This window comes from Anser brachyrhynchus (genome assembly GCF_964034855.1).
Source record: "Anser brachyrhynchus genome assembly, chromosome: 24".
In the NCBI taxonomy this organism is placed as follows: Eukaryota; Metazoa; Chordata; class Aves; order Anseriformes; family Anatidae; genus Anser; species Anser brachyrhynchus.
Window position 1 is genome coordinate 1,607,765 of NC_137717.1, and position 13,053 is coordinate 1,620,817.

The 13,053-nt window shown below is 47.5% G+C and overlaps 1 protein-coding gene across 24 annotated transcripts in view; it reads right to left on the reverse strand.

The window, feature by feature from the left end:
* The window catches only part of CSMD2 (CUB and Sushi multiple domains 2), a 337,680-nt gene that overhangs the window by 27,635 nt on the left and 296,992 nt on the right, over nt 1-13,053 (reverse strand). For all 24 annotated transcript variants that reach the window (XR_013941772.1, XM_080566779.1, XM_080566782.1 and 21 more), the window contains 4 exons: nt 9,729-9,902; nt 8,727-8,915; nt 5,803-5,976; nt 3,199-3,381 (listed from right to left, as the gene is read on the reverse strand). Coding sequence is in view for 23 of the 24 variants with exons in the window: in XM_080566779.1 (XP_080422905.1) it covers nt 3,199-3,381; nt 5,803-5,976; nt 8,727-8,915; nt 9,729-9,902 (720 nt within the window). In the remaining variant the exon portion in view is untranslated. The remainder of the gene's footprint in view (nt 1-3,198; nt 3,382-5,802; nt 5,977-8,726; nt 8,916-9,728; nt 9,903-13,053) is intronic.

The following is a 13,053-nucleotide window of genomic DNA, read 5'->3' on the forward strand; positions in this document are numbered from 1 at the left end:
TCCTTTGGCCTGCAGAACATGAAGTCAGTGGCGCGCTGCCTCACCCCCCTTTGCTGCTCACTAACTTACTGTGCAGGTATCGAACACCAGCAGCTGCTAACTGGTGTGATTTCGAAGCAAGCCGACTGGCTGGGGCGAGCACAAGAGCAGGAGGCTGTTGCTGTCGCACTCTCCCCGAGTTCCTCCTCCCAGAAGAAAAATTTTGGCTTCTGGGGATGCTTGCTCTGTGCTCATGCTGGGGCAGGGGGGACTTTTGTGTCTGCCTTGACTTCTGCTTACAGCCCGAGCTGCTTCCTGGGAGCTGGATGCTGCTGGGGGGCAGCTTCTCCCATGCACTACAAAGTGGTTCTGCTATAAGAAACACTGCAAAGTCCAGAGGTGCTCCAGAGCTCAGCAATGACTAGTCCACACACCCTTTTTTTCTGAAAAGCTTATTTGAATTGCTCCCTTGCCTTCTTTTGGGTCTTGCCTTGTCTTTTCAGGGCCTTCACCAGTGCCAAGAGAAGGGCACTCTCCTGCAAGGAACAGCGAGCCCTGCTCCTCTAACCTGCAGCGAGGAAAAGCTGAGGGCTGATAACTTCTCCCAGAGCACAAGTGCACATCTGACTGTGCTCGAAGTGACATGTGAATACAGTGTCCTTTGCGCGTCCCCCACTGCCCTAATCTTTATAACCGTTGCTCCTTCTTTCGGGCTTTGCTGCCACCTGACCGGCCGGCTGAAACACTCCCTTAATGATGTCTGACACATCAGGCAAAACCTCCTGCTGGAATAAGACACAGCCGAGAGCCCTTGGAGTCTCACAGCCTTTGCTTCAGGGCTGGTAATTTCCATGCTATTTAATTTAACCAGTAACCCACATTCCACCTAACTATGCAGAGAGAGAAAGAAAAAAGCAGCCTAAACCCAAATTCCAGCTCTGCCACCTCGCATGTCCTCGGTGGTCAGATGGGGATGAGACAAATCTCAGTTCCTTCCCCCTGCATTATCACATTAAATAAACACGTTTCTGTCTACTGAAACTGCCAAAGAGCAGCCAGGGCCCCATCTCATTTTGGATTCAGTTTTAATTCATCTGGTGAAACAATAAACATTATAAAAGCAAATTTCTGCTCAGCTTCTGAGTGGAGGAGGGAGCACACAGCAGAGTACGACTGGTGAACCCCCTCCTGCACCGCTCCTCAGTGAGCACAAATGGGGCATCAGGAAGGAGAAAGAAGGAAAAACACATCTAAAATGTCATTTACATCTTAAAAACTTGCTGGAAATTAATGTTAAACGAGATCTGCCATTTTTAGAAAGCTAGGGAAGCTGCTCTTACTGGGGACAACAAAGCTGGAGCAATGTAAAACAGACTGAGAGCAGGAGTCCCAGGAGGAGCCTCTCCAATTAATTTAATTTCAAACAATTTGTACATTTTGGAGAAGTCAGTTGTGGTTTCTTCCTGCCTCCCTGTTCCTTTGGTTTTTATGGAAATATTCCAGCTGGTAAAAGGTAGCAGGACTGAAAGCTGGTGAGTTTGAAGGTCATCCTTTGTGAAGCCCAGTACTCTCGCACACTTACATCCCCTCCATATGGCTGTACTGGTCCTGACGCAGGAAGCCACTGCCAGTCCAACAATCAGCTCCTTGACTTCAAAGACAAGCACAGGCTTTGTAATTGAACCTATTACGGCAGCTTGCTCTCTCTGAAATGGAAATAACAGCTCCTCTCCTCTTCCTTCTGCTTACACGGTAGGATTTGCATGGTGTCTGCGCGCTTGTGTGTTCATCTGCAGTGGGCCCACATCTCCTGCTGAACGGACCGAGACCCTCTGCGCTCATTTTGCAGCTTATCTGGAGAGCAATTTGCATTGAATTCCCTGGGCAGGTGAGCGCTGGTGACCTGTGAAGCCCCATCAGGCTTGATTTTGCTCAATTTGGTGGCTGAGAGCTGCGAACAAGTGGCTGAGTCACAGCTAATGCCCCGCAGAGGTGCCGAGTGGCTGCGCTGCCACGCTGGAGCTTTTCCACGTCAGCAGAGATGCCTGCTCCTTCCAAGCACCTGCCTGGGCACTCAGCCCTCATTTTCATTTGCTCAAAATTAATCTCTCCCCTCCGTCTCCTATAGCTACCTGTTCCATAAACTTGAATATAACACTCAAAAGTGCAGTCATAAGAACACCTTGTAGCGCTTGCAACTTGCCGTGCATACAGATGACAGAGACATAGCTTACTGCTCATCACTGTAAATTACTTTCCTATATTGGCCAGTCAGCACTTAACATTAAATGACTACATTATAGGCCTAATGTTATTATTATTCATAAAGTATGAAAAAATCTGCCAGGGATCCTTATTTTGGTGCCTCTAGAACCCGATGGGTTATTTATCCTGAGATTAATGAACAGAGCCTTTCTACTGAGAAAAAAAAAGGAAAAAAAAAAAAACAAGACCTGAGTGTATTAATAACACGATTCAATGTCTTTTCAATCAAGAGCTCCATCAATTTGGAATAAATTTCCAATTCATTTACAAACTGTCTCCGAGCTTTTGGCTTTCAAATCAGCTGGAGAGAAGCACTTGCCCAGGTCTCCTTGCATTTGGTATCCTGCCTCATTTTGGCTTTTGTTCTTTCCCCAATTGATTTTTAAACACTTTTATAAAACAGTAGCAGTAAGCAGCACAGCCCAGAGAATCTGGCTGGGGGTTTATTACATTGGATTATGGGGTCTCACTTGATTCCTTCAAATAGGAAAATAAGGGGTTTGGGTTTTTTTAAATACAAAATATGCTTACTGGATTATAATTTGCATTTTGCATTTCTGCTTAATGTAAATGACTCTTGCATGTGCCAGTGCCAGCTTTAACAGCGGTTTGAGTCTATTCACATTACTCATTCTGACACATTTCTTTGATAAAGCAACAATTAATCAGTGGTACTGGACCTGCAGATCTGCAGCCAAAATGGACCATCTAGTTGGACGTGGGATGCAGAACAAGAAATTCACCCTGTGATTCTTGCACTGAGCGACGCTCTCAGGAGGATGATCGAGAAAGTGAGGACCAGTGCCCAAAGGCTCTACCTGCTCTATACCTCAGTCCTGATGTTGGCAACAACCTGAATGGCCTCGTAACCAAAACCGAGGGGCTGGGCTGGACAGGCAGCCGACCCTGAGGCAGTACTGGTGTGGCACAGGAGGTGTGGGGTTGCAGAAGTACCTTCACATTCGGGCTGTGTGCCGCTCCAGGAGCCGTTGGCTTGGCAGGTCCTCTCAGATGAACCCCGGAGCGTGTACCCGGGCTCGCAGCTGAAGCGGACCATGCTGTCTACATCAAACTTGTCTCCCAGCCCAATGCCGTGAGACGGGATCCCCGGGTCACCGCACACGCCCTGGCTGCCTCCTGTTAAGAAGAGAGCACAACACCATCAGGGTAAGTGAGCCTTGGGGCTTGGCCCTTCTCCCCCCTGCACAGCACACGTTCAGAGGACGAGCACAGAGATTTGGATCGTGTGGCTGACTCAGTTTAACTCTCTGGCTGGCTTCCAGCAGAGAGGGAAAGTTCCACAAGAAATGTCCCCCGACTTTGGGAGCACATTGTTTTTAAGCTGGTTGCAAAATACGGCCCTAGCTCCTGAATCTCAAGATGGAGTCCTCACCAGCTGCAGCTGCTTTCCGTGGCAGCTGCTCCAGCAGACAGCAGCTTGGTTGCCAGCATCAGTCATGTGGATGGTTTCCCTCCAAGCAGAAATTACAACATGCTCCAAGCCACCTCAGCAAGCCCTACTGTATTTGCAGAACAAGAAGCTGTTGGGTTTGGAGTACGGAGGCGATAGGGATCCAGCTGAGAACCATCCGCTTGTACAAGTTGTGAACACTTTGTGCTGCTGGCTCTAAGTTAGGGGGACAGGAGGAAGGGAGCAGCTGCAGCAGATGCCTCGTGGGGGTTCGCTGAAGCAGGCTGGAGAAATGCCCACCTCTTAACTGCCTGATGCAGGCTCACACCATGTATGCCTGTTCTTGGCTTTCTCTGCTAATGATCTGTGTAAACACATCCACCCCCAAGCCAGGAAAGACTACTCCACTCCTGCAGCTAGCAATGAAGCTCCCAGTTCCCGAGCCTTCTGTGCTTTGCTGCAGGTACAACCTTTGCAGTGTTACGTGCAATGTAAAATATAATGAACATATTCATCACCTGGGAAAAACGGTTGCTTTTAAAAAGAAGGGGGAGAACGCTGCAGGCTCAACAGTTTCTTTCATACCAACTTACATCAAAATCTTTCGTTTCATTGCGCAGGAGTTGCCATCAGACAGTAGGGATCTTTGGTGCACAACAGAGACAATCTGAGCTCCCAGCCTCCACCCTGGGTTGGGAAAGAGGCCTTGAAAAACCTCCCCTGAGCAAAAGGCAGAGAAGACATGAGTCTCTGCCCCTCCTGCTCCAGCTTCCAGCAAGGACTTGCACTGGGGAGGCACTGAGGAACAAGGCTCTGGGGTAGAGTTTTGTGTTCTTGTTACAGTAAAATAGAGGCACATGACTAAAGGCTTCATTCTTCACTGCTTTGGTAATTGCACCACCTGGGTTTGGGGTAAAAGAGGGCTCCTTCCCCAGGCTGTTGGGTGGAGATCCTGGTTCTGAGGTACTGGGCGTTCACTGGGCCCTGGGTCAGAGAGGACCCGTCAGGCACAGTCAGCACTGGTCTAAAGCTGCCTCCACGAAGTCGTTCAGAAAAATCACACACAACAGATGTCAGCAGGAACTAGTCAGAGTAATGCTGAACATCCCAAAAATCCACCCAAAAAGATGACAGAAGTGACAGTGAAAACTGCACGGGGAAAAGGGACGAATTAGAGCGGAAAACCCTTCCAAGCAGCTACAGATCAGGAACTCTGCTCTGCAGATATGGCTTCTGAGTATGAGGATGACTCTGCCTCATTGCTTTTTCCCTTCCAAAGCAGAGGTTAAATTTGGTCAAGTGCAGCTGCTAAATCTAAGCGGTACAATTAAAAATTAACACTTGTCCTAACTGCTCTGCTCCATCTAAGTTCTTATTTTGTCAGTATCTGTGCTCTCCGAAGGAACGAGTGACAGGATGGCACGGAGAGGGCTTTGTACAGCATCCTGCCAATTATTCAGCATCTTTCCTTCCAGTGGAGGCCATCAGCTGAGATCCCAATGCCCTGATTTCAGGAAGGCTTGGCAAGCATATCTCTTTGTATCCCACACGACTTTGACCTGTCTCACCAGGGACATTTTTACTTATTGGGATGTTTGCAATGCAAGACCCTTTCTCACTGGCAAGGGAGCAAGGAGGGAGTTCTGAGGCCAAACTGCTCCCAGCTGAGGTACTGAGACCTGGGACAGCTACGGTGCCATAACAGCAGGTGTCAGGCCTTGGAAAGGGGCCACACATGCTCTTTTACTGGAACGCACATGCAGAAGGGTCAGATGCTGGAGTTAGGATGCAGGGACCTGATTTTTCCTAAGACACGTTCACCCTGTACAGACTCCGCATGGAGAAAACCGTAACCAGCAGGCTGCAGCACACCTCCTGCCACAAACATTTGCTGCAGTGATTTATTCCTCCTCTTGCAAGCTTCGTGGTTTACTCTCTGCCAGTGCTTATCATCCAAGTTGCAGGAGACTGGATAGCTGAGACAGTGATTTTCAGTATTCCACGATCCAAAATCTCCGTAGCACACACATTTCTCCAGCTCATCAAAGCCTGTCAGGCTGCCTCCTTGCAGGGCAAAGAGCAGTAGTGCTCTTTACCCTGCGAGGGACAGGACTGTGCCATCTCCTCCTGCCCCGAGTGCAGCTCACCTGAGCAGTGCGGCAGGGAGCCGCTCCAGCGCCCGTCGAGCTGGCACATACGAGTGGAGTTGCCGATCAGAGTCCGCTTCCCGAGGCAGCTGTACCGGACCACGGAGCCGACGGTGTACTTGTCACCTGAGATCTGAGCGTGCGGCGGGGAGCCCGGGTGCCCGCAAGAGACCACTGCAAGAGAGAGACGGGACAGCTTCAGCCACGGGGAAACTGCCTGTGGGACATGTTCAGAGGCGGACAGAGCAGGTACACAGCAAAGCCCTTCATGTTCGAGGTTGCTACCTGGGATCTTGGCAGCTCAGAGCCCACACATCTGCCCCAGAGTGGCCTGAGCCCACCAAATGGCTGTGCCCAGCCCCGGTGATGGGCTCACAGCAGGGTGCAGGTATGGCACAGCAGACCTTGTACTGCGTCCTTGTGGGGGACACACGCTGCTCCTGCAAGAACTGCCACGGGTTTGTGCATAAATGCCTACTCCTAACACTGACGGGCATTTCGCAGGTTCCTTGGGGACACATCCCTTCTTAAACACGAGTATCTCCATGCACACCCTCATCCCCATCCACACCCGGCAGCGCCACGTCCTGTTGACACAGAGCTGTAATCGATTACTCGATGCTATGTCACATCTGAGGAAATTATCCTGGCGGATACAGAGCACTGCTCGCTCAGCCATTACTAGTAAAAAAAATAAACACAAACACACAAAAAACCAACCCCCACCGCTAACAATAATTAATAGGTTTACTTTAGCTTGGCAATCAAAGTGGAGACAGCGAGGGTGTTGACAAATATACCAACAGATCTAGGGACTACTAGACAGGTTTGGATGAGGATCCTCAGTGTAAAGACCATGCATCGTTTGGTTTCGGAAGGAAAGCATCCGTAACGGATATGTTCTCTCCCTCCGCTAGAGTCTAAAAATACAAATACTGGCATTAGGTAGAAAACATGATGTATGTTTCAATAAAAAGGAGAGCACGCTTATGTTTGGGCACGTGGGCGTTGAAATATATTGGTGCAGAGCTGTGACTAAAACCAAGGACGCTTTGCAAAGAAATGGGTTTGATAGCTAATACTTAAACTCACACTGTAACTAACAATTTAATAACAGATACTCCAGCAGACTCGGCTAAGCTTAAAACCTGTGGCAGTATTGAGGTTTTTAAAGGATTTATATACACAGCAGGAAGACTGTTTCTTCTGATGCATTAGGCTCTGCTCCCATGTACTTTCCTTACCGGGCTTGCTCTCCCACCCCTTGAAGGAGATCAGCTCTGTTTCACTTCCTCTTTAAAAACAGGTATGAGACACAATTCTCAGCCCAAGCCTGTCAAGCTTCTTGGCTTATGTTTTAGAAAGTCCCTTGTAATTCTACATACCCAGCTATAAACACCTTTAAGGGGTATGGGTTTGAGCACTGAGCACAGCCTAAGGTTGACACAGAAAGAAAACAAAGACATGCAAGAATCTCTTACATTATTATTCTTATTTGTTTTAAACTATTAAGCCCACAAATCAGAGGATCATTTGTGAAACTGACTGGAATTTCCAAAGTTTTGAGAATGCCCACAAATCCTCCAAGTCAATGGATGTTCATCATTTTAAGAACGGAGATCCCTTTTACTGAGCTGAACAGCTGTGGACTGGAGAAGCCCAAAATATCAGGCTCCCAGCTTTTAGAGGAAACTACTGCCTTGGAGTCCCTGCAGCTGTGTTAACACGTGGTTATCACTTGTCAATTCCCACAGCCCGTGCAGGGTGCTGTAAACGCAGGAAGGTGGCATGCTGCTAACAAAAGCAAAGAAAAATGTACCGAAAACTACGTTTTATGACTGTCAAAGAATAATACAAGAAAAAAAAAATAAAAAAGAAACAGTTGTGGCTTTGGAACAGCTCAGCTGATTTTCGTACTTAAGGAGATCCATTTTCTGACTGCTTTACTGATTTGTTATGCCAGGTGACAGGAGATCCCAATTGCTTTAGTCTCCAAGAAGGAAATACTAGAAAAAAAGACTCCTGAGATGCTGTGTCAAGACTCGGACTTGGAGGTGTCATCTTTGCACTGCTCTTTGGGCCAAGCCCCTGGCTGCTAATGCCAAGGGCATGACAGAGCCTCCTGCATGGGGCCAGCACGCTATGCTGAGGGCAACACCACTGACATCTTTCATAAAATGCCTGAAGAGCTCCTAAACTAGGTATTACTACTACAGCACATGACCAGCAAGAGCATTTTGTGTCTTTCTACATAAGGTCTTCTATACTATTGGAAATATCCCTTAAGCCAAATCATTGCTCTGAACCTCCCAATTCTTTCTGCAAACCACAATGTCAGAAAGGGCAAGGATACTCTAAGGAAGGGAGAAAAAAAATAGAACGAGTCAAGAAGCAAATCCTCTTTACCACCTGCTTTGCAGCAGAATAAAGGCTGTGTGTATTTCACCACCACACCATCCTTTCCCTCCTCCGAAGCCACGGGGACAAGTGGGTGTATGGAAACTCAGACATGCCTGGCTGCTGCTAAATATGCTCTGTCCTTGGTCAGGCTAATTGATGCTGCTTCCTGTGAAAGCCTGCGGTGCAGAAGCCAGGCTTCTCTTCTCTACCTGCACTATTTCTGCTGGAGCCCCACAGAACCAGTAAAACTCAGAGGAAGCTGCCTTCCCCTGCAGAGGAAAATGATCCTTGTCTAATATGATTTCTCTCCTCTGATCACTTATTTTCCTTCTTTGGGCAGGATCCAGAGCCCAGTGAAACATATGGAAAGGTTCCCATGGATTACAAAGGGCTTTGGATCCAAACTTTTGACATAACCATTCAGCTTAAGCAACAAGAGAACTACACGGGAGGAAAACCCGTGGTGGGTTTGTGGAGTAGAACTTCATGCCCTGACCAAGCAGGTATTATTCTGGAGAACTTACAAAGACACTGTGGGAGGGCACGGTCCCAAGTGCCATCCCCCTGACAGGTCAGTACATGGGTACCCAGTAAGTAATATCCATGGCTGCACTGATATGACACAGTTGTTCCAAAGCTGAATCTGTGAGGACCGCTTGGCTGCACTTGACGGATGCTGTTTTCCAGGTGCCCAGGGTCAGTACAGTTTATAACTGCAAACAAACAACAAAAAAAAAGAAAAACAAAGGGTGTAACAAAGAACAAAGGATTCTTCAAAAATGAGCAGGAAAAGGGGAAGAAACTGCAAATCACATATTCCACAGTTTATTTATTTATTTATTTATTTAAGATTCTTCGGGGGCAGAGATAGCAAAAGTCTTTATTAAAAGTAAGAAGAGAGGAGAGGCAATCCTGCAGGCTCCTGCCCTGCCACAGGAAGCTCAGCAGCAGAGCCTTCCTCTCTGGTCCCAAATCAGGGCTTGCATCAGCCAACTGGGAAGGGCTGATTTCTTGACCAACACAGCAACAGTATCGAGAGAGATACTGGATTAATGGAACACAGATGAAGGGAGTGCAGGGAGGGGAGGGAATTTGGTAAGTGAACTTGAGTACTAATACCAGTGGAAGTAGGGCAGCCTGTAAGGAAAAGGGCTCTGCAGCAAAGACCAAAGTGTTTGCTTTGAGTAAACTGGACTAGGGTTACCAGGAGGACGTCTACTAAGGGTCTGGCTTGACATTTTCTTTTGTATTCCCCACTTATAGCAAATAATTCAATGTCTTGGAGGATGTAGAGGCTGGGCAGGGTCCATTAAGAGCCTTAAGTGAAGCCCAGGGGAAAATCAGGTTTGTTACATTTAAACCGGCCCTCGGAGTTCAAGCATCACTCGCACATTCCTGAGGAGCGAGGATGTTTTACAGATGAATTTATGCCAGTGTCAGGCTGGATTTCAGGAACCTAGAGTAACAAGGGAGGTGCACAGAGGATGAAGCCCGAGCAGCCTAGGGGGTGGCAGCAGACGACTTACCGCGGCAGGCGGGCAGGCTGCTGCTCCACTGCCCGTTGGCCAGGCACTGGGACTGCGATGCCCCTTCCAGGCGGTACCCAGTGTTGCACACAAACTTGGCCACATCGTTCAGATTGAACTGACTCCCTTGGGTCAAGCCATTGGCAGGGTTGCCAGGGTGGCCGCAGGTGATGGCTACAATCAGAAATTGGAGATGTTACTTCTCTGCCTGGAAGAAAGTGGATTATCCAGTGGGGGGGGAAAAAATAAAAAACAAACTAGAAGGGCAACCATGCAAAAAACCCACATCAACTCTGAAACCCACGCTGACTTCAAAGATCTGTGGCCTGCTCTGCTGAAATACTGAATCAAGTTGAGGACACGGTACCTTTGTTCATTTTACTGGCATAAGAAATTCTCTGAACCCCTCTCTAAGCAGCTGAGTGCCAGCATCTCACTGACTTATGCTGTAAATCCCTAGAGCTCCTCTTCAAAAATCCTGGCTACTGCTATTAATCTATTGCCTTACATTACCCTGGGCATTGCACACGCAGCCATGAAACCTGATGTTTTCCTCCCCCTCCCTGGTGTAAGTCAGATGTATGCTCACTGCAGTATAAAGATACACCTGGAGGGATAGTAAAAAGAGAGAAAAAACTGAGAAAAATCAGGTTTCTAGCATGTGGCCTAAAAAGCTTATATCTTCCTTCTCAAGCCTGAACAACTTCAGGGGGAAAACCTTTGTAACTAAATCCCTGTAATGAGGATTTTTGTGTAGTTCTTTTTCCTGTGGCTGATGTCAGCTCAGGCCAGCGAGGAGGTGCAGAGCTAAAGGACCCTGCTCAGAGTCACTCCAAGTTCTCAGGGCAGCTGCAGGTAGGGAAGGTGCAGGGACTGGAGCAGCAGGAGCCGAGCAGCATTGAGCACTGGCAATGCTGACGTTTAAATCACTTTTGCCTGGGCCACCCTGCCGGCTCCTTGTCAGAAGCGGGTCTGGAAGGGAGGACACAACCCTTGCTGCAAGTGAAGCCTGGAGACCTTTGCTTTGAGCACAGCAAAAGAAATGTCAGGATGCTCCATAAAATGCTTTTTGGCTGCTTAAGGAATGCAACATCTTCTGACAGATGAAGACAAACCAATATTGATTATTGTCATGCTGAAACAGGGTAATGGTCCATCAGTAAAAGTCCAGCAGTGTAGCTGTACGGCTGCCAAAACTGGAAGCCGGAGGGGGAAGATGAAATTCCCACAAAAGATCCATAACACATTTGACTGCCAGGGCTGGACTATACCACAGGGACAGGAATTTATTCCTTATGCAAGCTGGTGACAGGTACAGGTTTAAAAAAATATGAAGCAAGACAGCATTTCGGTGCTACAGGAAGCAGATGTCAGGTTCTCCGAGGTACTTCTGAATACAATTATGCAGGTTTTGAAATAGATGATGGAATCTTTCCCAGAAAAAAAGACTCCCTCCAGTTGGCATCGATCAAAAAGACCAGTTCACATAGAGCAAGCAACTGTAGCAGGTTTAAAGAGAAAATATCAGGACGGTAGGAAATTATAATGCGGTAACACACAGTATCCTGAGCTTATTCAGAAGCAATAAAGCCACAATCCATCTAATTTCAGAGCTCAAGAGTGGTCTGCTTTAATAACATTAAATTTATGTTATCCATAAGGCCTAATGTAGTGTAATAACTTCAAGGCCAGCTTCTTCACGAGACACCTTTATAGGTCTCTGCACAAAAGCTTGGTAGGCTTTTAGGTGCCAGAATCAGAAGCCAGCACAAAGCAGTGCTGAGCAAAGGCACTGCATACGAACGAGCTGAGTAGTGGAAAGATGGCTCAGTAGTCAGAAGACAGATACAGATGGGCTTTGTTCTAAAGGGTTTGGTCCCTCCTGAAAGGAACAAGATGATCCAAGAAAATGGATGTTTAGAAAATCCTGCATTTCCATGAATCTGCCTGACAGCAGGAAGACCTCTATCAATATGATTTCCTGGTCCAAGGTTACTGTGTATGTACTTGGCAGGTAAAAGTGAATTAAAACTTTTTCAGCTGAGCATCCTCAGACACTGGAGTAATTCACACCTGCCTACAGAACCAGGGACAGCCTTCCCAATAATTCTTTTCCTAAAAGCCTTATGCAGAATCCTAGACATGAATGCCTCCAATTTTAGGAGCCCCTGCTAACCTTTACAGCTCGAGTCTGTTTCCTATTTTTAGGCTGGAATCTGCATATTCATTGATTTGCGGGTCATTCCTTACTTCGTATCTTGCTGTTACTATTGTGCCTCAGCACATAAAACCCTAACCCAGACATGAGAGGTTGGAAGTAACCACCTGGAGAATCATGATATGAAATGCATGGAATGCACTGTCCACTGATAAGATGCTTAAACTTATTAACACCTTAGTTAGAGCTCTAGAGACTTACTTAATTAGCTTATTTACTGGAAAGATAAATGAGCAGGTTGTGCAAGGTGACTCATAATGTGGATCAGAGGAAGAGAGAGAGCCTGACTTTCCTCTGGCACAGAGCACAGGTCTCAAAGAAGGGGATAATAGCGGTGTGCTTGGCGGGGACGATGTCTGCCTTTAACCTCCCCACACCCTAATAAACTCTCCCCAGAAACTACACCTTCAACTGGGCTCACCCATTAGAAATTCAGCACACAAAAAATAGCAAAAAAGATGGAATTTACAAAGCAGAGGCAAGAAGCAAAGCAGCCAAAACTGCAGAGTTGCCACTCCTGCCATGCTTCAGCTCTCTCCTATGCAAACCCCAGGGATGCTTGTGCACTACACACACTCACTCTGGGCACGCAACCTTGCGCAGCCCAGCTGTGAAATGCTGCAAGAGAAGCAGAAAAATGAGCACAGGAACCTGAAAACCCACAAGTTGCTCCTCCACAAAACAAGGGTGGTTGCCTACAGGTCTTCCCACTCCAGATTTGTTCCCAGCATGACAATTGGAACCCGTTTCATCTTTGGACTATCCTGAGAAATAACAGGCTCGCTTCCAAGCAACGGCACTTTTGGAAACCTAACTGCATTTCCCCAGCTTCCCCAGTGCCATTTTTGTAACTGCCTTTTGAGTATGTATTACCAGTGCCAGAGATTGCTGCTCAGTTATAGAGAGACCCAGTACGGACCCAGAGCTGCCAGCAACATGCCAGGCTGAACGGGAAGGGCCAGCTTTGCACAGAACAGGGGGAGTCAGAGCGAACTCAGCTGATGCTGCCAACCTGACAGCACTCATTTAAATGAGGAATATTTCAGAGAAAGGAGCTACGAATAAAACTGAACTCTCCTCCCATCCACCCTTCTGTAGCAACAATCT